We start from the raw sequence: 27,822 nt of genomic DNA on the forward strand, positions 1-27,822 counted from the left end.
CACATACTAGCAAACCAGGGTAGGGGGCAGGCCTGGTGGGGGTTATTGCGGGTCGCTCCAACTAGGCTGCAGCTCCCACTGGTTTATGCGAGGGCCAAGTATGTGCCGGGCAGAACCAGGCTGGACTGCAACACCCATTGGTTCCAGTGGAAGTCGGGAGTGAAAACAGAACCAACCCAGCAATTGCAACCACCAGCTGATCGGGGTGATGGACTGTGCCGGGCCCTGTACTTGCTAGCACATACAAGAATCTGGTTGGACAAAGTTTTTTTGGAGATCTCCCCAATCAAAATGCTGGAACCAAGAAAAAAGAGAGGACAGAACAGGTCTCAGCTATGATGGACTATGTCAATCAGTGGATTCTTCAAGGACCTCATAGTGCTTGGAGTGGCAAGATTGACAGCAATTCATAACTGTTAAAATATCAAAACCACTTGAGCAAGAACCTCAGAGCAAACCCTACATCTGGGACCTGGGGAGGGTGGGAAATTGGGTGGGCCTTCTCCCTTAATACCCCCCTTTAAACATGAAGGAAACAATATGGAAAAAATACTAGTCTTATAGCCCTTGAACCTTTTTACCCTAAAAAAAAAAAAGAAAGTGGAGCATCCGAGACACAAACAAGCACTGATACAGAATGCTGGCACCACAGGATGGAGGATTAGCCTGTTGGGCCATGGCATTGCCTGTGCCTCGCTCCCACCCTTGTCCTCACCTCCGAGGCCAGGCTCTGAGTTCCCACAATGCCTCCCTCATGTCTCAAGTGCCCACACCCAGGGCTTGTTGTCGGTGGTAACTTCTTCCCTTTCCCACTCCCTATCTTACCAAAGGGACCACCCAAGTCCTACAGATGCTAGCCTCACCAGCTCAGCCCATCCCTAGGGCTAGGCTGATGAGGGCACTGCCTCAGCCCTCCTTGGTCTCCTGGGCACTTTTATGTATTGCCGACAGGTGTTTTTATAATTCTAGTTTATTCCCTAACTAGTCGAGTCCCTCAAAGTCTGGAAGTGTGTTTAATGCGTGTCCCCTTTCCCACCAGTCCTAGCAGGTAGGTATGTCATTTCCCAGATGTGGAGGCAAGCTTTGCCTAGTCCGACTGTGGACAAGAAGGCCTCAGAAAAGCCCTTCGTGCCACCTGACTTCTGTCTGCAGCAGAAAGACGCTGAACGGCCAGCTCAGAAACCTGACCCAGCCCTGCACCTGGTTCTACCGTGGGATTGTGTCACCATCTAGTGGCTCGTGTGAGTAACACAGATAAAGCCCGAGAGCAGCATAGACCACAGTTCCTGCCCTGGGGGGCTCTGAGGATGGACTGACTGCTGTTTTCTGAGCCCAGGAGAGGATCCAGCAGGGCAAGATGTACCAAATTGTTGCAGCTGGGGTGCACCTATTTCGGTGTAGCAGATCCAGTTCCAGTGCCGGCTGATGTACCACCAGCCCACCCAGTGTTCAGTGAAAGGCAGTAGTGGTGCCTTGTGTGGGGCTCCTGGTTTGTTCACACTTCACCAGCAGCACAAACACCCACTCCAGGAACACCACTTGTCACCTGGTGGCCCAGGACTCCACCTGCTGCCCTGCCAAGGCCCTTCCAAGGAGGAACACAGAAGTCTGTATTGTTGCTGATGGGCAGTTGTACAGGTCAGGTGGCAATACCAAGAGCCAGGACCGCCTGTAGCAATGCAGGACCCCCATGAGCTGGGGTGGTGGGCCCGAACATGCAGTGGAACACTTGGTGGAGAGTGACTGTGCCACTGCACACAGAGCAGTCACAGAAATGAGCCTGTGGTTCATGCATTTCTTGCTTGTTTAGGTCACCATGGTGGCTGTGCTCAGGGCAAAAGTCATTTGCCTGTGGCCACTGTCAGCTTTGTCCCCAGAGAAGAGCTGGCACGTACAGTAATCATCAACATTTCATTCTGAAAATTCTCAGTACACACATTGTTTAGTCTTGTCCCTCTGCCCCCTCCTCCATCAATGCTGGCGCAGAAGTCATTCTCCACTGTGACAGCCAGCCTGGGACCAGCATGAGGCAGGAATCAGAGCTGCACCAGTTCAACAGTGAACTTGCTCGTGTCTGGTACCCGAGGCCGCTCTTTGCAGCTTGGGTCCTGACAGAATTGCAACAACGCTTTCCTCAAGGTGTACAATGAAGCCATCAACAGGATGAAATGGGGGATGGAAGAAAAAGATCCCACTTTGGGACGGAGAGAGAAACCTGGTCCATGGATGGAGGGGTAAAGAGAGGCGGGCATCTTTGAAATGGGATGAGATGCCCACCAGATTGGTTAGCTTAGATTTGAGCCTGGGGGAGACAGACTTTGACCTCGCTGAGCAGAGCTTTGCCTTTTGTCTTGGCAACTGAACGAGCAACATTTGGTGCATCACCTTTGCTTGTCAGCGTGGAGGCAGCTCTCAAGGACACAGCCCTCAGCCCAGGGCTGCATCCTTCTGCACACAGCTTCCAAAACTCAGGCCCTTGGATCCCCCATTTGCTCATGCTTGACAGTCCCCTTCCCACAGAGTCACTTATTCTCTTAGCGGTCCTAAGAGCTTGAACTGTTAGCAGTCCTAAGAGCTGAACTTGGGTTTAGCTGGGCTGGGCTGGGCTGAGCTGAGCTGGTGTTGGATCAAGAGGCTTTGCCAAACCGATTCATGGATGTTCCAATTGTCTTTCCCTTTGAGGACCCAGCAGGGACCCTCCTTGCTTCTCTTTTGATCAGGGCCTCATATTTCTTTATACCTACAGGGAAAGAAGAGAGGTGATAGAAGAGAAATGAGATCGTTAATGAGTTCCTGCCTGAGCAAGGGGACCAGGGAGCAAGCTTCCAGGGCCCCTTGAGAATTGCAGTCATCTCTGCTGCCTATAATTTGAACCACTCTTGCTTCCTGGGTATGCAGAGCAAGGCAAGAATATGTATATATAAACACTTGTGAGTGACAAGTTTAAAATGCACTTGTGTGAAACATCTTACAGTGTTAGGCCACGTTGGACAGCTTTACAATGCACTGCCTTAGGGGGCCAGTGCTGTGGCATAGCACATTAGGTCACCACCTGCAGCACTGACATCCTGTAAGGTTTGAGTCCTGACTGCTCTACTTCCTGTCCAGCTCCCTGCTAAGATACCAAGGTACCAAGGTACCAAGTGTTTGGGCTCCTGCCACCTATGTGGGAGGCCCTGGCTTCAGTCTGGCCCAGCCCCGACTGTTGCAGCCATTTAGGGAGTAAACCAGCTGATGAAAGATCTCTTTTTCTCTCTGTAACTGCTTTTCAAATAACTAAAAAAATCTTAGAAGACAAAAACACCTTCTCATATCCCATCTCACTGCAGCCTCAGGTCAGCCCTGCCAGATGGCCGGGGATGAGCACACAGGCACGCCTACATTAGTATCTGTGGATGCAGTGGCCCAGAGTATTGGAGCTGGGGTGCCAGGACACGCCCAAGGTCTCAGGGCTGTCCAGAGGCTTTGGATTCCAGGCCCCTGCTCCATCACATCACCCCTCTGCCTCCGAGAGGGGCCAGCAAGGGCAGCAGCAGTGCAGAGGAAGGCACACAACCCACAGACGTGGGCCCAGCATTAGGCAGCACAGAAGGCTGGCACTTAACTCCTCAGCTTTGCAACTCTGTTCCCTGGCCTCTGAGTGAGACAGCGCCCTCTCAAGGCTGCTAGGAGAGATGCACTAACACCTGAGATTGAACCTTATTCTATGCCTCTCCCTTTCTGCTGCTTCTCCATGCACCCCACCCCCAGCCCAGCAAGCCTGCCCTGGGCACTGTCCCAGAGGAGCACAGTGTCCCAGTGACCAGCGCAGGACCTGGCAGGATGGACTCTCTGAGAGCAACTTGCTGTTTTCCTGGCTGTTTCCTGCTCAGTTTTATTTCCTTCTTTAAGGGAAGTGCTAGCCCATGCACTGTTCTGGTCTCCATGGCCTCTGAGTGTATATCTATGGGAGCATTCTTCCATCCAACCCAGCTCCAGACAGCTCCTTAGCAAGAGACCCTCTGCTCAGAAGGCAAGCCAGAAAGGGAACAGGGATAGGGGTACCTAGCCACCAGCACCAGCGGGCAGTCCCTGCCTCAGCACCAGTCGATGCATACCTCCTCCATACCCGCCACCAGGGGCTGCCAGGCAGACAGAGCACCACCATAGCCCCCAACACTTGATTTGAACATTGTTTCAGAGGCCCTGATTGGCCTTGGTTAACAGCATGCCCTGGACAGAGGGGCCAGATGACCTGTGTTTCTGAACTTCATGTGACACTTGTAGCTCAGTAAGCACAGACACCATCTTTGCCCCCTCTGTCTCGGGTGTGCAGTGCAGACCCTAACACCCTCCCCCAGGGGAGAGGTGCCTCAGCCCCTGGGGAAGCATGTCCCAAATACTGAGGGGGTGAGGGTGCCCACAGTCTCTGCGACTTGACAGGCTCCCTAAGAAAAGGGAAAGGTGGGGAATCAACATTGCAGGAGAGAGAGGTTGCATGCAGCCCGCATCCTCATGGCACGTTTAGCTATAGCCTTGTAGAAAATACTCACAAAAATCATGGGGCTGGAGGAAAATATTACCGCGGTTGGGTTAGGGCCAGACTAGAGCTATGGAGACACATGGGGACAACAGAGGACAGGTTAGTGGGGTGGAGATGGGTGGGCCCAGGGCAGGAGTGACTCCAGCAGGTTGTCCAGGGGCTGGCTCAGCATTACCAACGTCTGAGCTGGACCGACCTTGGCCTGGGTTTAGAGAAACTGAGTACTGAGTGGATCCCTGTATAAGGAGTGAGACTGGGAGAGGGGTCTGCAGCTCCCAGGAGGACTCACCCTCTGGCCCTGCTCAGCATTGCCTTCCAAACCCGGATTTCTTTGTACACCAACCGGCAGAGAAGCTGTGGGGAGAACCAGGCACAGGGGGACAGGCAGGGTACTGTTAGCGAGGGGAACCATGAATGCCCAGTGTCGAGTGAGGGGTGTACTGGCCAGAGAACAATGGGCAGGCATGTGGCTACATGTGACAAGGGCACCCAGGAGGGAAGGTGGCTGTGAGCACAGAACAGCCGCACTCATTGTCCCAAAGTCCCAGTAACGCAAGTTGTGGGTACCCAGGGTTCCGGCCTGACAAGGACAAAACTCCCCCTGCACTCCCATAGTCCCTGCTCCCACCCCGGGAACTCTTACCAAACAGGCAAGGACGTCGGCAGAGATGAGCATGTAGAAGACATTATTCCAGCCTGTGGGTGATATGAGCCCAGCCAGCAGAGGTCCCAGAGCCGCACCTGCTCAGAGCGTACCACATGAGAAGGGGACCCCACACCTCCCCAGCCAGAATGACAAGAGCATACTCAGGAATCGACCCACCAGCCAGAAGGCAAGGGCTACAGTTACATACCTACAGAGCCGGTGCCATCAATGATGGCTGTGACAGTGGAAAGGGCCTTGGCATTGCCCTTCAGGCTCTTGTGAGTACCCTGGGGGGAGAGGGCAGGGTGGGGAGGTCTGCGATGAGCAGCAGTACTGGGCAATGCCAAAAGTAGTACAGGGATGATGGTGACCAGGAGGGAAGGGAAACTGGTGGGTTCTGAGGGACTTGGAGGGTCTCACCTCTTCAGGATGTGGGGGAAAAGGAGCTGGGACAAAGCCCCTGCCCATGGCCCAGGGAGGGGCCCTACTCACCAGGTCAGCAGAGACAGCAGTGGTGATAAGGGAGTAAGGGCCGTTGACCAGGGCCCCACAGATGATCAGCATCACTGAGGCAGAAGCAAGGGACACCACTGTTAGAAGGGCCCCTGCTTCCACATCCCAGGCCAACCTCCTGGGGGCCCCAGGACAGTGCCCCCCACCCAATGTCCTGGCAGGTCTTGCAACCACCTCCTCACCTATGGAGCTGGTGATCCCATTCTGGCCGATGTAGTTGTATAAGAACATCTGAGCGAAGATAAGTGGAGGACCAAGTAATTGCCAGGCTCCCTGGAAGTGGGGAACAACCCCCTCCCACCCTGGAACCCCAGAGGTCATTTTCCTGTTTCTTCTTCTCATGGCAATCTGCTCAGATCTTTCAGGTGTTCCAGGGATGAAGAGTCTAATTTATGGTCATTGATTGCTTCATCTTTCCCCCCAGAGTCCTCTCCTATCCAACTTTGACTTCCTACTTCCTTGGCCCAGGTGAGAAACTATCCTCCTCTAACACAGCCAAACCATCATCAATCCCTTTCCCAAATTCCCCACCTGGGTGTGTTCCCAAGGTGTGTACTCCGACCCTTGCTTCCCCTGCCCCACCCTCCATACCCAGTACATGCTCAGGGTTGCACACATGTGAGATATAGCTGTGTGTGCAAGTTCAGGATGCACAGAGAGCCCCACAGCACTGGGTCTTTGCCCTGGAGGTCATGCATACCATGGGGGCAGCCAAGAGCAGCATGATGCAGCAGGTGGTGGCCCTGCCATTGGTGTAGTCAGAGATGATTCCTGCCAAGATACCACCTGAAAGACAAACCCACTCACACACTGCCACCTGGGCAGGCCCATGCCATCCCTCTCAGGGTTCCAGCATTGTCCCCTTGTCCTGGCCAACACTGGCCTGGGCCTGACATCAACAATCAGCAGAAGGGCTGGCACTGCAGTAGAGCAGGTTAAAGCTCCTCCTTGTGGTCCCGCTTCCCAGTATGGGCACTGGTTCCAGTCCCAGTTGCTCCACTTTTGATCCAGCTTCTTTTTGAAAGCAGTAGAGGATAGCCCAGATGCTTAGGCTCCTGTCTCCATATAGGAGACCCTGATGAAGTTCCTGACTCCTAATTTTAGCTTGATAGCTTGGCTCAGCCCCAGCCATTGCAATCGTTTGAGGAAATGAACCAGTGCATAGAAGATTTGTCTCCCTCATTCCACCCCAGAACTCTACCTTTCAAATAAATAAATTTGAAAATCTCAGCAGAGTTTCTCCCTCCATAGCCCTTCCTTCGACCCACCACTTTGGGAGACGGAACCCAAGACCATCTTTCTTAGGCCCATCCAGCTGCAGCAGGAATGACAATAGACCCAAGTGACCTTTCCACTGGGCCTGCCCCTTCTTCTGGGACCCCAACAAGAGGAACAGGGAAGGCAGCCCACTGGGAGGGCAGGGCAGGCCTCACCTATGATGCCACCAACATCGAAGAGTGTAGATAGGTCCCCCGCCTCCTTGGCACTGAAGTGGGCTGCAGGGTACATAAGCATGTAGTCAGACCAGACCAAAAACTTCGGTCATACACCCCGGAGGGTCACGGCCAGCAGCACCAGTGCCTTCATGGCAGAGAATGGAGCAGAGTGCCTGTGTAACTGTATTGCCCAGGACCCCAGAGCGAGTGTGCTGCAGTTTGGGATGGATGCCCAGGCCTGCACTCCCGCCACCTTCCCCAGCAGGACAACCTTGGCCTCTATCTAGCAAGTCTGGGGGTCTGAGCCTTGAGATCACTGCCCCCAGGCAGTCCTCCTGGAGCACAGCTCTGACTGACGAAGCCTACATGCCCAGCACAGTCGACTGGCAGATCCCATCCGGAGCTTCCTGCTGCCACCCCAGGTCTCGGCTGATAAACAGTGCCAGAAGAGAGCTTGCAGGAAAGTGGGGCTCATGAGCCCCACCCCCGGGATTGACTCATACTCTGAAGTCAGCACCAAGGCCACAAACAAAGAGGTGCAGTGTCGGGGAAACCCGCCCAGCATTCTGCTCCTATCACAGACAAGCTCCTCAGGCAGGCAGACGGCAAGCCTCGGCCTGAGGTTGGGCCCCGTGACTAAACCCAGTGGCCTGTTTGGAGATAGCACATGTGCTGCGGGGTAGCACTGGCCTTTCCAGGGTTGGGAGGGAGTGGAGCAGCCCTGGGTGGGAGATGTACCTGGTAACAGGTGTGGCTGCACGACTCCTGAGCCAAGTGGTCCCACCCAGGCCAGGAGGACGGTAAGCATCCTTTTGCAACCTCAAAAGCCCTTATGTCTCATCTGGTGCTGGGGCAGCAAGGGGCAGGGAAGCGGAGTGTGCAAGGTGCTAGCGGCACTCCCAGCTCAGCCCGGGAGAGGGTAAGCAAAGGGCAGCCCCACAGTCCCACCCGCCTAGAATCCAAGCAACCTGGAGAAGGGTTTGCCTTTACACCAGGCTGGGGAAGGAGACCTGGAGGCTTGCAGGCTGTCCAGCTCAAGGCCCAGGGCGGGAGGTTGAGAGGGAAGGTGCCTCAACCCAATGCATGACTTAACTTCCTACCATACAAGCTAAATTCCATTCAGCTCTGGGGCTGGCACACACAGGCTTCCTCTCCTGCCAGCCACAGCCCTGACCTCCCCCAAGCCTACTTCCCTCCACTCTTCTTCCCTTCAAGCTCACCCACATTGAAGATGTAGAGGGGCAGCCAGTAGAGGAAGGTGTAGCTGACCAGCTTGGCAAAGAGCAGGCACAGGGAGAACTCAATCACGCCCTGGGTGGGGGGAAGAAGAGAGGGTGCAATGCAGAGGGGCTTCCTGAGGGATCCTGCCCCGCCCCCCCCCCCCGGACTGTCCATCAGCCATGCTCAGAGCAGCCTTCAGCACATGTCCCAACTTAGTCCAGCAGCAGACCTGTTCTTCCAGCCCGCCCTCCCCAAGCATGTGACCCAGCCCGCACATCTCTGAAGACATCCGCAGGGACCACAGGTCACCTTGAGTACCCTGTCTCCTGTAAGCCAAGGTAACAGTATGGATGGAAAGGCCCCACCTTGCTCTGACCCACAGGCTCCTCACCGGGATCCGCAGCGCCCCCAGGAAACTGATGGCGGCAGGTTCCTCGCAAGGCTCCTTGGAGCAGCTGGCCCCCGTCTCCAGGTTGTTCTCCCGGTGTCCATAAGGACCATTTGCAGGGTCCTCAGGGTTGTCCTGGTCCTCATCCGGCCCGCCCTGCACAGAAGGGGAGAACCCATGTGGTGAGCTGCAGCTCGGCACAGCCCTCTCCTGGCCCGGGCTCACTGCAGGGTGGGCCGCTCCCTCTCCCACTCCCCTTGCTCCCACACCCCAGGGAAAGGCCCTTCTGGAAGGAGCCAGGCTGGGGGCAGAGCAAGGGCTCCTCCTTTTGCTCTGGCTCACTCACACTCACATGGTGCTGAGGAGGGCTGCAGTCCACATCCTCTGGATCTGAAATGAAGTAGCTTTCTCAGGGGCCTTCCCATGGCCAGGCCCACCCCTTGCTCTGAGTCTAAGCTGATGCAGAAAGCAGACCCCATGCCACCCCTAGTGAGGGGCAGGAACCCAGGTCAGGCCTGGCCCTCTTCCCAACCAGCAGTATCACCCCTGCCTCTTGGAGGAGGCGGTAGGGCTGTTAACATCTGGCCTTGCTAACCTAGGATGCTGTCAGAGACAGGGCCACCTGCACCAGATGTGGGAGATCTGTTCCTCCTTCCACTTCCACTTCCCCTCTCACACCTCTGCTGGGGCCTCCCTTAAATCTGCAGGCTCCCTCCACACTCTTACTGTGCTGTGAATGAGAGCCTGGTCTCCAGAGGTCACCTGCTGGGCCTCCAGCTCTCTCCTCTCCCCCCCCCCCCCCCCCGGACCCCCTTGGCTTGCCACTTTCCCAGCACAGCCACAGCCTCCTGGAAGGAGAGCACTCCAAGGGGCTGATGGGAACATGGCAGGAGGGTATGGGGAGGGAGAGGCACTCACACTCAATGAGGAAGAGGAAGGTGAGGACCCCCACGGCTGCGGTGATGATGCCTGGCACCACAAACGACAGCCCCCAGTGATTGTTCACCCAGATGCCGGCAATCAGGGAGCCGAGGATGTTGCCCACAGAGGTGTGGGAGTTCCAGACACCCATGATGAGCCCCCGCCTGGAGCAAGGAAAGATGGGAAGAGCAGTCAAGGGGATTCAGGGTCACGGCCAGGCTCCAGGGACTCCAGAAGGAGGCCCTCAACGCCCACAGACTGTCAGGGAGCTGGGAGGCCTTGGCTGTGGTCAAACGGGCAGCATGAGGTCTGCCGCCATGCTGCCCTAGGCCAGCTCCCTCAGTCAGCACCCAGCACCCACAGGACTTCCAGATGGGTGCTCTGGTCCACTCAGGGCATGCTCCCTCCCCACCTTCGCTCTCTTCTGCCACCTCAGACCTCGCTCTAAGGCAGCAGGCTTCAAACAGGGCTTTCTGAGCCCCCAGGGGACATCTGGACATGGCTATAGAGGCTTCTGCTTGTCATAGCCTGGGTTGGGGGTGCTCCCAACATCAAGTGGGCACCTGCCAGGGACCAGGGGTCCTGCCGAGTCCCTGCAATGATCTGTAGGCTGGCTGCTCTTTGCCTTCAGAAGGGAAAGTCAGGAGCAGGCGGGTAGCCTTGCGATGAAGACCTTAGTTAAGAAGCTTGCATCCACGTCAGAGTACCCGGGTTTAGGACCCAGCTCTGGCTCCTCTGCTTCCTGCCAGCGCAGACCCAGGAGGAGGAGGTGAAGTCTACAGTAACTGTCTCCCCACTCCAGTCTTATGAGGGATCTGGTGCATCACTGGCTCTGTATATATGTCTTTCTCTGCTCCTCAAATAAATATATGTATTTTTGAAGTCCTGCAACTTTTTAAAAGAAGTGGAAGCAACAGGGAGAAGCAGTAGAAAGGAAAGGGAGGAAGTCCTATACCCATGAAACTGTAAAGTGGAAAATAAAAACAAAAATAGGGGTTAATAATAAGCTTGAAACTTTTAATATTACAAAAAAAGAAATGGAAACGGATTATTAGAATAAAGTACAAAAGTACTTGAAAAACATCTTGGAAAGATTGGAGTGCGAGAAAATTAAAATTCACGCATGAAAAATGTGTTTTCAGGGGAAAAAAAGTATGCAGGGAAGGGCTGGTGTTGCAGTGTTAAGACACTGCCTGGGACATCAACATGCCCTGTTAGCACCAGTTCATGTGCCAGCTGTAGCACTTCTAATCTAGCTCCCTGCTACTGGCCTGTGAAAAGCAGTGCAAGATGGCCTAGGGTTCTGGACCCCTGCTGCCTGTGTGGGAGACCCAGAGAAAGCTCCTTGCTTCTGCCTTCATCTGGGCCTAGCCCTGGTAGTTGCAGTCAACTGGGTGGTAAATCAGCAGATAGAAGATCTCCCTGCTCTGTGTCTCCCTCTCTTTGTCACTCCAACACTCAAATAAATAAACCTTAAAAAAATAGGTATGTGTGGATTTCAAAACTGTACTACAGTAAACTTGCTTTTCACCTGTTTCCATGGACTGTATGAAGTCCCGCAGTATAACTAAGGGTGCTTGTTCTGTGGGCTAAAGCCTCATCAATAAGAAGAGCAGTGTGGTGCTTTGGTCACAGGAGTGTGTGAATCTCAGCAGCGGGAACATGAGGAAAGAGGGAGGAAGTTTTCTAATCTTTCCTCCTGAGATTGCATCAGAGGACCTTGAGTGACCACAGGAGTGCCCACCCTCCCCAGCCCTTCCCCGTCCTCTTCCTTGTCACTCACTTCCCCTTCCCGAACCAGTTGCCAACGCAGGTCACCACAGAGGGCCAGCCTGTGGTCTGGACCAGTCCATTGCAGATCTATAAAGAGAATGACAGAGGGTGGGAACTGCCTGCCCCATGCTCCCAGCTTGGCTGCCTTGGGGGTGGGGTGGGGGGCAGAAGGTTCAATGTCATGGCCAAGGAGCCCTCCACACCTGCCACCATACACCCGGCCTTTCCCTCACAAACACATCCACATCTGCCCCGCTGTCATGAGCTGCTTGCTCCCTGACAGCTGAGGCAAGAGCCCAGTGAGGTGCCCCAGGCCGACCCATGGAGCACCCCCGGTGCCTGACATCGGGCTGGGGAACAAGGAGCCCAGGGCCCATCTGCCATGACCAGCTTGGGGATCCCGGGGTCCTTTCTGAAAAGGGGACAAAGAAGCGGGTGCAAGAGGAGGACTTGTACCTGGATGACCACAAAGTACCAGAGCATGTGGATGTTCCAGAAGTACCCCAGGCCAAAGAGTGAAGTGAAAAGGCCACTGAGCAGCATTCCAGCAGACAGGTAATAACGAAGCGGGAGCCGCTCCCCAAAAATTCCACTGGAATAGAGAGGTGGGGCTGAGGTTGGTCTCCCGGGTCCACTCCTCCCCTCTCCACAGCTGCAGCTGGGAGCCTCCAGCCCATCTCAACATCCTCCCCTGCTACATGCACACACACACACTGCACCAATGCTCCACCTGACACTGCTGGCCGGGCCGGGGCCGTTACTGCAGCCCTCTTCCTCCCACCTGGCTACTGTGTGTCCCACGGCTGCCTCCCAGGGTGGTCCCTTTAATACCTCTATGGCCTTTCTGTCCAGCAGCCCCACTACGTATCTTTAGTCCCCATCTTTCCCATAGAGCTGCAGGATCATGTAGGATGCCTCCAGGCATTTTGACAAGGATGTCCTCGCAGCCTGAGTTCCTCTTCCTCCTTCCGCCACCCAGCCTCTGCCCAGAGTCCCTTATCTGAGTGAAGGACACCACCTTCCACCTCAACACTCAGACCAGACCGGGAAGCCACCTCTGCCCTCAGCCCCGCCTCCCAGCTCTCATTCCAGCTCCCAGAGCTGCAATCTCTGTCCTGTCTGCCCCTGCCCCCCATCTCTGCAGCCTGTGCCATCGTCAGATTGGCCCCTCAGGACACCAGTCTGGCCCCTTCCACCCAGATCTGCCTCAGCACAGCCCTGGGAATTACCTATGTGAACATGACTCCCTAAGAAGCCCACCAGGCCCTTTCCATAACCTTATCCTTCACCTCATCTCCAGCTTCATGATCCCACACATCACGCTGTTTCTTCCCCTGAATCCTTCTTTCTGCCAACATTGGGTCAAATGTCCTCTCCTCCAAGGAGCCCTCCCTGGACCCTCTTCTCTAATGCTAGCTTGGACTAAGGGACTATATCTGAGCTCCCAGCGGTGGCCCTTGTATCACATAGCCATCTCGCTGTTCTGCCATTAGCTGCAGGGTTTGCACACCACCAACCACTGCGAGCTCTTAGAAGGCAGCGTGCTGCGGTACTCCGCTTTCATGACAAGGCAGTACATGCCACACCTGCTAATGCTGTGCCTGTGGAGACACAGCACAGGATGGGGACTGTCCTGGCTCTTTGTGCATCTGAGGAAAGCCCAAGAGGACCCAGTCCACACCTACCAGCACAGCTCTCTGAGTAGCACCCAGACAAGCCTGGCCAGCAACAGGAGTCACCAGCAGAGGAAGCCGCAGGTGAAGGAGCAGACTCAGAGCCCACAGTAAAAGGGAGGTGAGGTGCGAGCTGATTGCAGAAGGGGAAGACTTAGTCTCATTCCCCCCTCAGCCCAGCTGCTCCCAGGTGGGGAGTGCTGGCCAGGGGAGGGACAGAGGCTCCTCCCTGTCCAACTCAGCTCTCCTTACCTGATGAACATGCCGATGGCATAGGCCACGAGGAAGGCATTGTCCACAGCCCCCAGCAACTCCGAGTAGTTGTCCTGGTCTGAAAGCAGATGGGAGAGGCATAAAGCTGGCTGTTTGGCTGTCTCTGCAGGAAGCCTTTCCAGGCTCAGACCACACCTCCTTGAAGAAGAGGGAATGGGGCACGCACCCCGCTCTTACCGAACGGAGCCCAGCTGCACCACGAGTCGTCACTGGCATTGACGGTGTAGTTGATAGGTTCCAGCGCTGAGCAGTTCTGGTGCAGGCGGCTCTGCAGAGGCAACAATGCACCCAGGGCAGGGGTCACCTCGTCACCCCAGTGCCAGTGTGGCCCGGGAGTCAGGGGGAACCACACTTGGGTCTCTGCCTCGCTGTCACATCCTTCATCCCCTCCTGCAGACACCATGGCCTGCAAGGAGGGACTTCAAGCAAAGTGGTCCCCTCAGAGCCACCTAGCCCAGAGCTCCTGCTCCCTATCCCATCCATACCCACCAGCACTGCTACCCTGATGAACACATGCAAAAGGATCGTCTATGGCGAAATCCCTGGGGAAAAGAGCCCCTAATGGGGCGTCTGCCAAGAGGTAGGGGCAGCCCACAACAAGGGCTGACAAGGGTTCTGGACTAGAGTCCAGACCATTCTGCCCCAGGGCATTTCTGCTGCTGGACCAGCATCTCTGGCGTTTTCCCTTCCCACCCAGTCTCACCTTGACAATGCTGATTGGCTTCCTGGACATGTGGTAACAGGTGTAAATGAGGAAGGTGAGCAGCAGGATGAAGCCACGGTACCTGCCGGAGAAGGGCCATGCATTGGCTCTGTAGAAGGGCGAGCCTCGCTGGGAGCCCTGGGCCAAGGCTGTGCCCACACGGGCGGCCCCAGGCCTGGATTTGCCCCTCAGACCCCACTTTGAGACACAAGTTCTCCAGATGTTGCAGCCAAGGGGAAGGCAAAAAACAAAAATGCCCAGGGTCCAGGGAACTGGCCTTTCTGATGCTGCCTGACTCCTGAGGTTCCAGCGGAGCGGGCTCAGCACCCTGAATGCCCTCAGGAAGCCCCTCCTCCTGTTGCAGCCCCCCACCTGTGCCCTTTGCTTCTCTCCAGTCTCATCAAGGCAAGGGAGCCCTGTCTACACGGGAGGGATGGAGACTGGGGCAGAGAAACATAACCGCTTGTGAAATGTCAGAAATGACACAGGTTGTGGGGAGTTGAAACAGGGAATTGTCCTTCAAGTCAGGTCTTCATAGGCTTAGAGCTCATCAGACATGGCAGCTGCTTCAGCTCCATTACAGGACAGTCTGGACCATAGCAGTGGGACGGCTGCCCCTACAACTGGTCTGTCTCCCTGTTCCTCATCTGACAGGCCGATCACTCTTTCCAGCCATGGCTCACATATCCCATGTGCCATCTGCTGTTGTCCCCTTCCTCTCCCATCCCCCATCCCCCACTTCTCATCCCTTGTGCTGGTCTGAGGTGGAAAGTTTGGTCCAATCGGGCTGCAGTCAATGTTTCCACTGCAACTGTGGCCCCTTTCCCCACGCAGGAGAAGGCCTGAGTCACCACCAGGGCATCAGCTGAGCCGAGTCAGCAGCACGCGGTCAGCAAGTACAGGAAGAAAGGCGTGCAGCCCCAGGCTAGCAAGAAGCACCAGGCAGCAGGAAAGACCCTGAGTTGCTCACAAGAAGGGTGGGAGGCCCCGGGCCCCTTTCTTTCCTGCCAGCTCCACAGACCTGATGGCAGACATGGGGTGCTCCTCTGCCCTCTCTGGGAACCTGTTCCAAACCCACACCTCCTTTCTCCGCACTGCGTCATGAAGCAATGTAGTAGTCTGCTACTTGTGAAATAAGGAGTGCTCACAAAAGTTGAACCACCTCGCTCCACCCTTGAACTTGAGCTTCCTACATGGGCCTCTGTCTCCATCCTTTGCATTGCCTGCAGTCTGTCTTCTTCAGGGAATGAAGTTATGCAGCACCCCTTCCAGCATGATCCTGAAACACAGCCAGTGTCCTGGCATGCCGTCAGGACCCAGCTCTAACTGTGCTAGTGGATCACTAGGCTACTCCAAAGGTCTTTCACAGGGACTGGCACTGGCAAACTTGGTGACAGCAGTGTTTGCTGAGCCCCACTGTTGGTCATGTGGTTCAGGGCCTTCTAGCATCGAGGAGGGAGAGACTGTCTGCATTTGGAGAGAGCACCCCAGTGCAAAGAACCACAGAAGGGGGAAAATAGAAGCTCCACAGACAACCCCAAATTAGGGCCCTACCTGAGATGCTGCCTGGGACAGAGCAAATGTGGCAAGACTATGGGCCAGCCTCCCAGTAATGCCCTTGGTGACCTGTGTTTGTCTCCAAGATGGTGCCTCTGGTACACCCAGGCTGCTCTCCATCTCCACCCAGGTCCCCAGGCGGGACCACTGCCCTCTTGCACACAACACCAGGACCTGATGTTATGGAAAAGGGTGACCCGGAAGCACAGAGGAGGGACACCGAATACAGTGGCATGGCAGTCTCTGGAGGTGAGGGTTCAGTTGCATTCTTAAAAACAAGCAGGAGATGGCCAGGTCAGTGGCGCTGGGGCGGGGATGATGTGTCGGGGAAAGGAAGCAGTGTGTGCAAAAGCACAAAGGCGTGAAATAACACTACCTGTTTGGGGAACTGCCATCAATCAGGACATCTGGAAGATGGAACTGAGCCAGGCGCAGGAGGACAGGTGGCTGGAGAGGAGGCAGGACTCAGGCTAACTCCTGAGGCTGCTGGGAAACACTGCTAGGATGGGGACCTCTAAGGCCCTGGGTACTCTGCACACGACCGAGGCTAAGCCAAGTGAAGACCCAGGCCTCTGGCCTGTTGACTCTGGACAGGAGTCCCAGACAGGCCTCGTCATTGCGGAGCCGGCTGGCTGCTCCCAGGCACGTGGCAGCAGCAGAGGGTTCCAAAGGGTGCCTGCCAAAGAGCTGATGAAAGAACATGAGGACTTTGAAGGCAGCCCAAAGCTGGCTTCATCACTCAAGCCTGTTTGCTCACCTGAAAAGCAGGGAGTTTGTAGCCTTACATGACTGACAGGTTAATGAAGCAATGGCCACATAGGGCCCCCAGAGAGTACTTTGAAATGGCCAGAGCTGTTGCATAGTACGTAAAGCTTCTGTCTGTGGTGCTGGCATCCCTTATGGGCACCTTAGCTGCTACACTTTTGATCTAACTCCCTCCTAATGTGCCAGGAAACGTGGCAGAAGATACACTTCCATGGGAGTCCTAGAAGAAGCTCTTGGCTCCTGGCTTCTGATGGACCCAGCTGTGGCTATCACAGTCATTTGGGGTATGAGCCAGCAGAAGGAAGAGCTCTTTCTTTCTCTCTCTATATATAATTTTGCCTTTCAAGTAAATAAATCCCTTTTTAAAGAGAACAGCAGCTGGCCTGGGTTCAGATGAGCACCGGGAGCTAGCAGGGCCGAGGCAGCACAGGCGATTTTGTTGTAGAAGTCAAGTAGGGCTGGAGGCTGGCACCAAGTCCTCAGATAGTGGGAGTCCCAGGCCCTGGCTTCACCTAGGGGGCAGAGATCAGGGGCTGTGCCAGCCCTGAGTTTGGAGAAACACAAGAAATCTGCTCAAGTTGCATGTGATGCCCACCCTGCCTGGGGTGAGCCAAGCACCTGCAGGAGAATGTGCAGGGGCCATCCCACGGCTTTGCCGGGCCAGCAGCAGGCACACTGGCATCCAGGCCCGAGAGATGCCCGCCTCTCCTCCAGTACTGACCGCACTCCACTATAGGAAACCTGACACCCAAGCCAGCAGGAGAGTCATGTGCCAGGGAACAGGGGATGGTCAGCTGTGGCACTTGGCCTGGCACTGGCCTCTCCCAGGATGACCCGCAAGGACTGCTCCCCGAACAGTGTTCTGCCCACTCCCATTTGCAAGGCATGCTGAGAAATGGCCAAAAGGTCCCAGCTCACAGAAGCCTGGGGACAGGGGTCAGAACGAAGAGCTAGGCTTGGCTGAGGCCACAGTCAGGCTCAGCCCCAGAAGGACAGCTGACGCTCTGTCTTCTGAACCCACAGGTTTCACTTCTCTTCTTACAAGTCCTTCCTTCATAAATCGAGAGGCCCCAGAAAGGGAGCAGAGGCCAAAACATGCACAGCTGGGCCTTGCCTAGCCCCGGGGTGACTGTGAGGGCCTGGAGCCCAGGGCTGAGCTGGGCTGGGCCAGGCTGAGCCAAGAGGGTAAGGGACAAGGCCCCTAGGCTGTTCCACGTGGGGCTGGTTGCCCCATGACCCTCCATGTCTCTGTTAGCAAGAGATGTCACCTGTGAGAGTCCTACCTCCCCCACCAAACATTGGTTACTGAATAACCAGGGCTGATGGAGGAAATAGCTATCCTTTAGTTATTAGCTGACAGTCCACCTTCATTCTTCTAGAGGAGCATAATAGCTTTATCGATCTTGCAAAGACTTTGCACTAAGAAAGCTTGTGGGATAGGAGCAAGGAACAGTCTGTCCCAAAGTAACAAGGGATTAAAAAAAAATAAACAAAGTCCTCCCCCACCCCGGAAGAACCTTTTCCCACCACCACAAGCACAGCAGGCAGACAGGAGAGCAGCACAGCACGGCAGAGGGCTCCTGATCTCAGAGACAGTGAAGCATCTCTGTCTGCTTAGGGCTGCCCAGTCAGCCCACTGGGAGATGTCTAGGGCTGTCCCCCTCCCACCCCCCGGGACTGGGCTGGCTATGGCTATAGGTGACCTTGGCCCTGGTTCTGAAGAAATTGACTAAATGGGTTGTTCGTGGATGTGCTGTTCTGGGGTGAGCAGATCTGAAAAGGACAGAGGGTTGGGCACAGTCAGACCAAGGTCAGGGTTGATTGTAACAAGGCCACCAACCCATCCCCTGCCAAGTCCTCCATTGTCATGATGAGATATCCTGGTGGGGAAACACCAGTCCACAGCAGTTACTGTAGGGCCAGAGTCCCTGAGCCTGGCCTGCAGCCTACAAGATGGAGCAGGGCAGGCCAGACCTGAGGGACCCAAAGCTCGCCTGGGCCAGGAAATCAGGATCCAAGTACTTGTCATCAAGTTAACTTAGGGTTTGACCACAAGAAACTCCATAGGCAAGAGAACCATTAGTGCCCAGGAACCCAGGAATCCCCAAAATAAATTCCTGGCCTGGAGGGTGATCTTTTGTTGGGGGAGAGAGGAACATACAGGGTAGACTGTTTTTGCTTCTAGGAGAAAGCTGAGCAGGGAACTTGATGCTCCAAGAAACAGAATCTTTGGCTGTTACCAGCAGGCTGCATGCAGGCAACGGGAACAACACTGGGAGAGGGGGAGGGCCAAGGGATCCCGGGAAGAGGCTTGGGGGAGGCACAGGTGGGAGAGAGACTGTGTCCTGCCTGGGGAGGGGCCACGCGCTCCTCTCACCCCACACCATGCCCACTCCTCCTATAGGGACAAGGTATAAGCCAGGATAGGAGGATAGGAGAGCAGGAATCCAGGTTACCCAGCCCCTTTTCTTACACACACACACACACACACACACACACACACACACACACACACACACACACTACCACTATGGCGAGGATCAACTAGGGAGTCCTGGCCTTTGGGGACCTCCCTCCTGTTGTTTCTCCTCATTCAGTTGGTATTTGGAGTTTGCCCAACTCCAACCTCAGCTCTAGGTTGGTACAGCCTGAGCACAAGAAATCCAGGCGTTGGCCAGCCACTTGAGACTCTCCCAAAACTTTGTTGTCTTCCTGAGGATCCTCCGTGAGTCTGAGTCAGACGGCCCCACCCACACACAGCAGCGAGGTGCATGAGGGTGGGGGAAAGAGGAAACAAGGGAAGAAGAGGAAACACAGCGAAGGCTGGGGGCAGAGGCAGTCACAAGGCGTGGGGGATGGATCCCAGCTCAGCCTGGGGCCCAGGGAGAGTGGGCCCAGCCTCCCAGTCTCCAGGCTCCTGCCTCCCTTGGCCCAGCAGCCTCTTCCCACTGCAGCTCACCCCATGTTGCTCTCTTATGGTCCTGATCAAGCAGCTCCTTGCAATGATCAGGAAAAGACAAGGCAAGGGAACTGGGGTGGCATGTGGGGAGGGTGCTAACATGATCCGGGACCGTCACAGAGCTGGACAAAGACATCAGGCAGAGGCTAAAGGGGCTGGGTCTTAATGCCTGCTTCTTCTCCTTCCTGTGTCCTTGGGCAAGCTGTTTAACCTCTCCGAGCCTCCATTTGATCTCATTTTAAATAAGATAATAAACTCCTGTAGTTCAGTGTTGTTGCAAGTATTAAATGAAATAGACAGGGTGTGACGGTCTCTGGCATGCACCCTGTCTTTCTCCCAGGTCTTCCCGGTATGCCAGGATCTGGTGGTGGAAGCACTGGTCTGAGCAGCTGCTACCAGGACAGCCATGGCCAGGGCCTGCTCCTATGCAAAGATCAGGGTGTGGGGAAAACAGCCACAATGTGGGAGCTCGCTGTGCCTGCTCCTCCTGCCAGCCTGCTTTGCCCCCACCCACCCACCTGTTCCTGCTCGTCCAGTGCTGCTGCATCACCCAGTCCTTCCTCCCACAGGCTTTTCTTCCCCACCTCTTGAGCTGGGCCCCCTCACAGGGCCCCAGAACACAGGCCCTGCCCCACAAGCACCAGCTGCCATCATCTCTCTGGAAGGATGTCCATGCTGCCAGCTGCCCCCAGACATGCCCACATGGACACTGGAACTGAAGCAGGGAGGCAGCCAGGTCCCCCGCTCCGGCCACCTCGGGGTGATCAGGGGCTCTAAAATGCCAGGAACAACCTGTGCTCCTCCCTGCAGAGAGGGTCTGCCAGGGTGAAAGGGAGCTGTCATGTCTGTCGGAGAGACAGCTGCTCCTGTATACCAGGTGCACCTGCCACATCTCCGGAAACAGCTCCCTCGGCCCTGACGCTCCTGCCAGCTGTCTGGGGGCAGACCATGTTTTCTCTTCCAGTCCTTGCTGGCTCTGTGGCCTCTGCTCAGAATCCCTCCAGATGCACCTTGTGGGAGCCCACCTACACAGGGCACGTATCCCTCCTCTGCAGATACTGACAAGAACTCAGCGTGCATCAGAGACTCTAGGTACTGGGGTAAGGGCTTTCAAAAGCTTTTCATGGGATTCCACCAGATCTGTGAGATGTAGGCACACTGCAATGTCTATAAGGAAATGAGCTTTCCTAACTTAAAATGATTTACCTAGGCCAAGGGGCCACGTGACACCATCAGGAGGCCGGCAGAGAGCCCAAGAGCTTAGGAATCCCACACAGCTGGGTCCAGCTCCAGCTGTGTCACTGGCTCGGGATGGGATACTGCTGGACTGGCTACTTCACTCCTCTGTGCCTTACTTTACCCATATGCTCCACATGGAAACTTTACACATCTCTAAGAATTATATGTTAATACCTGGCACAAAATAATAGGAAGAGTGAAGGGCCAATAATTAATGCGTATTCAGAACTTACCGAGTCCAGTATTGATCTGAATACCTTACACACAGTACCTCATTCAAGCCTCACAACATTCTTACAAAGTACATTATTATCATTATTACTATTTATTAGAAAGGAGGCATTACAAAGAAAGAAGAAGAGACAGTGAGGATCTAAACCAGCACCCAAGTGGGGTGCTGGTGTTACAGGAAGAAGCGTAACTTGCTACTCCACTGTTATCCCCATTTAATAGAAAAGCAATCCAAAGCCTGCATTCAATCCACCCTTTGGCTTCCTAATTCATGTTCCTCCTTCCCCAAGCGGCTCCGCCGGGATGTGTGAAAGCAGCAGGTTTGACAAAGTTCATTTCTAGTTTCACTCTCCGGTTTCATGCTGTCTGGCCTGTTTTCCGGTTAGTGAAGGAAAAGTGAATTGGGCTAGCTTCTTTCTGCTATAACCATGTCATCACGAACAGTGGCAGCAGGTGCTACCACTCACTGCATGCTTCCAGTGTGCTAGGTGGTTCACACATAGAATCTCTGACTCCTTAAGTGTTAGACTCAAAGACGCAGCTCTCTTCCAACGACTGCCAGTGGCTCAGAAGGGCATGGTATGGGCAACCTCAACAGGTGACACCCAGCTCCTAGAACAGGGCCTTCTTATAGTACCAACTTGGCATACACATGCCCTGTCTGGTTTAAATCCTGGCCCCATGGCAGCAGGCCCATGTGGCATTGTCTTTGGCAGGCTTCCAGCATCTTTACCCACCCATGGTAGATCTGTGTCCCATACAGTGTTGGACAAGAATTTAAACTTTTCCTACAGTTGCAGAGAGGTATAACTTGGCACTCATGTCCCTGAAACTGGCTTTTGTTCGTTGGGGGAGGAAAAAGGGTAGTTTTGCTCTCAAGCAGAATAAAAGATAGTGCAGAACAAAGCCTGGTGGGATAAATTTGTAAGTTTGTGGGAAGGGAATTCGATTAGGCTTGGCTTATGGAGTCTGAAGAGCAATGAAATGTGTTACAAATTTGCTGAAGTCAGCTCAGTTTTGATCAGTTTATTCACTTTACTTCCAGAATGAAGGTTCCTGGGAAACAACAGATTGGTTTTTTTTTTTCACCTCTAAAAAGGAAGGTGCTATAGGCTTTGGGCCAGTGTCGTGGCACAATTGGTAAAACTACTGCCTGCAATGCCAGCATCCCATATGGATGCTAGTTCATGTTGCAGCTGCTTCACTTCTGAAAGAACTCCCTGCTAACGTGCCTGGGAAAGCTGAGGAAGGTGGCCAAGGTGCTCAGGCCCCTGCACCCACATGGGAGACCTGCATGGCATTCTGAGCATCTCATTTTGACCTGGACAGCCCAGTTTTTGCAGTCAACTGGAGAATGAAACTACATATGGAAGCACTCTCTATCGCTTACTCTCACTGTACTGCTACCTTTCAAATAAATAAATAAACCTCAGAAATACAAATATAATTAGCTTATTTGGTACCTCATTGGTGATAATAATCAAATCAGAAAAGATAAGCAGCCTTTTCCTGAGTTTAGTCTTTATGGGTAAAAATGTGATTATCTACATAAATATGCCACAAGCGATAGGCAGTAAGGGAAATGCCAGATTTCTATGTCTAATGACGTCGGTGGACTGCAACTTTACATCTTTTGTTTGAATCTAGCAAGATCCAGGCCAACAGTCTTCCATTGGAATGTGTGTGTCTGCCTTTCTCACGGAGTGTATCAGAACACAGATGTTCAGGACTGACGCCAGATTTCCTGAACCTCGTTAGTGAGGCGTGCTCTGTAACTCTCTGGGTTTGCTTATATGCCACATCTTGAGATATTTTTAAATGCAACATCTTAAGATGTTTTCCCCTGTAAAAATGATTAAACGTCATTTTTATACATGGATATAATAGTTTCCATCTTCGTGGAAATGAGCCCAATTCTGTGTGTAGATATCATCCCACCTGTTGTTGCCTGGAACAGTTTCTTCTCTTTTGTTTTTGTTTTTTTACAGGCTTCGGAGCAAACTTCCTTGCGGGCTGCATTACTTTTTGTCCTGAGACAGTGTCAGATCATTCACTTTTGGGAAATATGAGTAATAAGTTAGCCAGAGCTTTTTGGTCTTTGTCACCCACAGGTGGTTTTTGTTAGACTTGATGCTTCGCAAAGGCTCTACAACCAGTTACAGGCCAGAATTGCGTCTCTTTCCCCAGGACTGCCTGCAAAAGCACCGCACTGAGTCTCTGCTGGCAGCACTTGGATGACTGTCGGAAAGTACATACTGGTGGACTGAGTCAGGTGCCCCAGCGGACACGAGTTATGAGCTTGCTAACCTAAGTCAGTGGAATGCAATTAATCACAGACGAAGGGTTCATGGAAAAATACATATTATGGAAAAAACAATGGATGGATTTCAAAAAAAATTTTTAGACTAAAATAAACTTCTCTCAATTCTATTTTTTCATAAGCTGTTTGAACTCAGTGAACCAACAAGCTATGATCACCACCACAAATGTCTGCCTTGCGGCCATCGTGTTCAATTTTCCGGATACAAACATCATGAGGGTCTTGGCCTTCCTTTCTTCCTACGCTCTCGAACACTTCAGTAGATCCTGCTTTTGCACACAGAAATGAAACATTTCTAATCATCTAATTTTCCCTACCTGACTTCTCAGAACTGATGAACCCACTGAGTTTCTCAAGGCAGTGGGGTTCCTTGTACAGGGGTGAGAACTTGGCCTCCTTTTGTAGCCAGAGCGTAATTAGAAAAACGAGTGATGCAATCAAGGACTCGCCTGGAAAGTTGTCTGCAGCAAGGATGCTCACCGCCGTCGGATACAACCAGCCTCCTTTCGAGCGGAGTGTCATTGTACAGATGCCATGTTAGCACAACCTTCTCAAGAAAGCTGCTGGCTTCCCAGCCTGACCAAACCCACAAGAACCTTAGAGTTAACCCCATTTCTGAAGGCACAGCAAGTGAAACCTTGTGTGGACAGTTTCTTGGCATGACTTCCTAATTCAAGACAACAAGTACTAAAAGGATTTGAAAAGTTCAAGCTAGGATCCCTAATGAGCATTTCTGGCAGAGCAAACTTAACAGACCCAACTGGTAAATAAACACTCCTGCTGGAGTTACGTAAATAATGAGAAAACATCTAACCCAACCTGCTCCCTGATCGAAATAATCTTTCTTGGAGATTAATTTTTATCAAAACTGGGGAGACTAGAAATTTAAAAAAAAAAAGTGTGTGCTTTCCTGTATATAGAAAACTGCACATTATCTAGGGAAATCCCTGCAGTTTATCTGGCTCTGACCTTTAACTTATCTGACTCCAGCTTTTCACTGACCTTGAGCTGTGCTATCATTCTCCGAAGGGAGGGACAGGTGGCAAGTCTGTGGACCAGAGTTCCCATAAGTCTTCCTGTCCAACCTCCTTTGGCTTCAACCTTCCTCATCTATAAATGGATAGGCTCCTTGGACTCCATTTTTCTGAATTGTAGTTAAACAAACACAAAATGTGCAGCCAGGTTTGCCTGAACAGCCAGTGGCATGCAGCCCATTCCCATTGCCCTGGAACCATCACCACCACCTTCCTCCCGGAGTCCTCCTCTTCTCCAGGGATATCCCACAGAGAGCCAAACTCCTTTTTCTGCCTATCTCAAGTGGAACAAATTATAAACTCTCTGACTCCTCATTATAAGTAAAATAAAATCTTTAACACATGTTCCTGTCCATATCATCATAGGAGTCAACACTTTATCTCTTCCTGATCCATTTTTTCCTCATTTGCAAACTCAAGGAGGAGCAGATCATTGGTCCGAATGAGTGAAGAAGCTTGGAAGACACGTAGCTCGGCCCCAGTGGGACATTCCTAACCAGCTGTTGTGATTTCCCTGGGGTCTAGAAGGATTTGGGATGAGAAACTGTTAGCTTTAAACCAGACAAGGGCCCTGCATGGTAGCCTAGTGGCTAAAGTCCGCGCCTTGCATGTGCTGGGATCCCATATGGGTGCCGGTTCTAGTCCCGGAAGCTCCACTTCCCATCCAGCTCCCTGCTTGTGGCCTGGGAAAGCAGTGGAGGATGGCCCAGCAGCGTGGCCTAGCGGTTAAAGGCCTCTCCTTGAATGCCTTGGGATCCCAAATGGGAGCCAGTTCTAATCCCAGAAGCTCCACTTCCCATCCAGCTCCCTGCTTGTGGCCTGGGAAAGCAGTCGAGGACGGCCTGAAGCTTTGGGACCCTGCACCCATGTGTGGATACCAGGAAGAAGTTCCTGGACCCTGGCTTTGCATCGGCATAGCATCGGCCATTGGGCTCACTTGGGGAGTGCATCATCGGATGGAAGATCTTCCTCTCTGTCTCTCCTCCTCTCAGTATATCTGACTTTCCAATAAATAAATAAATCTTAAAAAAAAAGAAAGCAGTGGAGGATGGTCCAAAGCCTTGGGATCCTGCACTTAAGTTGGAGACTTAGAAGAAGCTCCTGGCTCCTGGCTTTGGATCAGCTGAGCTGCAGTTGTTGCAACCATTTGGAGAGTAAACCAGTGGATGGAAGATCTTTGTCTCCTTCTCTCTGTAAATCTGACTTTCCAATAAAAATAATAATAAAAAATCTTTTTTTTAAGTACCTGCTGTTGTCTAGAGGAAATCCCCATGACTATGACTCTCATTGGGAACCCAGGCCACCTACTGCTCTATCACCTGCTTCTCCAGACAGGCCAGGAATCTGGCTGTTTTTGCAAAATTCAGCGAAGGTCACTAACACATTACTTTAAAATTGCTGCGTAGACCAAACTGCTGCAGGTTTCGAGATTACCTGACCAAGAATCACTGAGCCTTTTTCACCCACCGCCCAGCAAGGACACATGGCTTCCTTGGGTCTCCTCCGACCTTCTGTGGTCAGCCGGGAAGCTGTTGCAGAAGCCACTGAAGGAGCTTGGTGACTACCCAGCTGTCAGCCAGCTGTTGTGCAGCTGGAGAGAAAAGCCCCTTCCAGAGACGTCCCTCAGAGCTGAAACCTTTCAGGATAGGCTACCAGGGCCACTGAGTTCTGATCTCTGTGTTACCCAAGGGCTAAAAGAGACCTCTCTTCCCTCCACCTCCCCCCGGGCCTCCTCGGCTCCCCCAACCAATGAAGGCCAATGCCCCGGTGCTCCGTGAAGAGAAAGTGGGGGTGCCCCAAAGGAACGCGGTGCGAGTGGAGGTGAGGACCACATACAGGACACCACGGCATCCGCCGGCAGTCTGTTCATTTCGGACGCCCAAGAAGCTGGGGACGCAGGCTGGCGCCGCCGACGGAACCCACGCCACATCCTACCGGACACCCCCGAGCTGATGGGCTCCGGTGGTCCAAGGAGGGGAGCAGCTCCAGCCCGGAGTCCTCCCAGCCCAGTCCTGCTCACCAGCTGTCCCTGGAGAAGGCGCGGAGGACCCAGATTCCCGGAGCCAAGGAGGACCGCATCTTGCTCGGCCGGTACCCCAAGATGAGTCGACGGAGGACGGCGCAGGCCTGTTGCGTGTGTCACACCGGCTGTCAGCTGGGTTTAAATGCCCCGCCGACCGGCCCGCCCCGGCCCGGCGGCCGGAGCACACGAGCCTCCGCCCCCTTGCACTCGAATGCTCTCCGGACCGGGCCGCGTGCAAAGCCGCTGGCCATTCCCGCCGATGCAAGTCAGCAACACCCTGGCCTTCTAGCGCTTGGTCTCTGCACCAGCGCTGACAGCTGGCGATTTCCTGGGCTCCTCTTTCGAACCGGCGCTCTCCGCTTCCCTCCCTAGACGTTATCGGCTCTTTGCTACGCCCCTCTGGCCGCTGCAGTCCCTGCAGCGCGGAGTTCTACCCCGAGGGGAACAGAAACCAGAGCTCGCTGGAGCCTGGGCGCCCCGCTGCCAGCGCAGAAGGGGGTCTCAGGGAGGGACGGTGGCGTGTTGGAACCGAATCTATCTCTCAATCTCTGGCCTCAAGCCAAGATTTGAGGCTGCCAGGGTTCTCCCACGCCCCCTTCAGACACTGCCCTTTCTTAGTATCTCTGCTAGTCACAGGCTCTGTGGCGGAAGGCCAAAGACAAGGAAGGGATATATCATGCTCGTAAAAGTGACTGCCTCTAGGGTGAAGATCCCAGGTGTTTGCTTATAAAGAGATGATAGTGTGAGAACCCTGAGTATGATTCCTAGGGAGAACTACAGAGTTCTCTGGAAAGGGAAGTCTTTGTCTGAAATAAAAAAAACACAAAGTTGTTAATAGAACTTAAAATAGAAGTGTGCCTGGGCAAATGGGTTTTCAGCCCGGACTCCACCCTGCTCCTATCTCCTAGGAGTGTTCAAGGCTAACAAGGTCAGGGAAACGCAGCGAAGACTCCAAGCAAGCAGGTGAGCACCAGAATAATGGGCCTGGCAGGAAACAGCCCTGTTAATGCCACATAGCCACCTGCAGGGGTCTGGGAGGAGAGGAGCAGAGTAGAACAAAGGGGATGGCAGGGAAGAAGAACTATCAGGTGATCCGGGGCACAGAGTTGAGCAAGGGCACGCCTCATAGCTGCTCACTTAATCAAATCCCAAATTGCACCGCTGCTGTGCCGAGGTGGAGTTTACTTCATATTTACAAGTCAGTTAAGGTGGGTGTTATCATCTGGACCAAGTGACTTTCTGTCCTAGCTTACCTGAGAAATCCCTGGAGACATCTGATGTGCCAGAACAGATGATGGACCAATGTGGCGTAAGCAGTCCCAGACACCTCAGGTTAATGTTATGCTGGTAAAGATGTAGAAAATAAACCAGAAACTACTGGTCTCCAAGGAACAACAGCGAAGGGATGAGTTGGGATGCAAATGAGTCAGGGAAGTTGTGGGTTCTAGAGGCTGTCCTGGAGACCATCACTGGGGCGATGGGACAGACTGTGTCTGAACTGCTGAGGTGTCTTTTAGACTTGGCTTACGTCTTACCATTTCAGAACGAGGAAAGCCAAGGAATAAGTCTTGCTACTGCTCATTTTCCTTGCCCCTGAGAAGACAGGCTTGTGCCTCTTGGGGGAC

The 27,822-nt window shown here is 53.6% G+C and overlaps 1 protein-coding gene across 2 annotated transcripts; it reads right to left on the reverse strand.

Moving 5' to 3' along the window:
- Positions 1 to 1,897: 1,897 nt before the first annotated feature.
- Positions 1,898 to 26,753, reverse strand: SLC37A2 (solute carrier family 37 member 2). 2 transcript variants are annotated; one of them, XM_040976766.1, is made up of 18 exons: positions 26,195 to 26,753; positions 14,070 to 14,151; positions 13,544 to 13,634; positions 13,346 to 13,424; positions 11,877 to 12,012; positions 11,431 to 11,507; positions 9,645 to 9,811; positions 9,079 to 9,116; positions 8,730 to 8,882; positions 8,338 to 8,428; positions 7,115 to 7,177; positions 6,382 to 6,467; positions 5,864 to 5,912; positions 5,661 to 5,734; positions 5,377 to 5,455; positions 5,166 to 5,263; positions 4,812 to 4,876; positions 1,898 to 2,740 (listed from the first exon to the last, which is right to left on the reverse strand). In XM_040976766.1, exons 1-18 carry the CDS (start codon positions 26,251 to 26,253, stop codon positions 2,725 to 2,727), a joined length of 1,503 nt encoding a protein of 500 aa, XP_040832700.1. In that variant the 5' UTR covers positions 26,254 to 26,753; the 3' UTR covers positions 1,898 to 2,724. The 2 variants fall into 2 exon arrangements, with proteins under 2 accessions (XP_040832700.1, XP_040832699.1); XM_040976765.1 differs by having other exon boundaries at positions 9,073 to 9,116.
- Between the last annotated feature and the right edge of the window lie 1,069 nt (positions 26,754 to 27,822).

This window comes from Ochotona curzoniae, unplaced genomic scaffold (assembly GCF_017591425.1).
Source record: "Ochotona curzoniae isolate NIBS_2020 unplaced genomic scaffold, NIBS_Ocur_1.0 contig_2723, whole genome shotgun sequence".
In the NCBI taxonomy this organism is placed as follows: Eukaryota; Metazoa; Chordata; class Mammalia; order Lagomorpha; family Ochotonidae; genus Ochotona; species Ochotona curzoniae.

Bases quoted from the DNA above. Each gene is read 5' to 3' on its own strand.
- SLC37A2 (XM_040976765.1), bottom strand. From the start codon at position 26,253: ATGCGGTCCTCCTTGGCTCCGGGAATCTGGGTCCTCCGCGCCTTCTCC. The intron at 9,812-11,430 runs GTGAGTGACAAG...TCCTTGCTCCAG, and splicing joins AACTGGTTCGGGAAGGGGAA to GCGGGGGCTCATCATGGGTG. The intron at 8,883-9,072 runs GTGAGTGAGCCA...CCTTCTGTGCAG, and splicing joins CTCCTCAGCACCATGTGAGT to GGCGGGCCGGATGAGGACCA.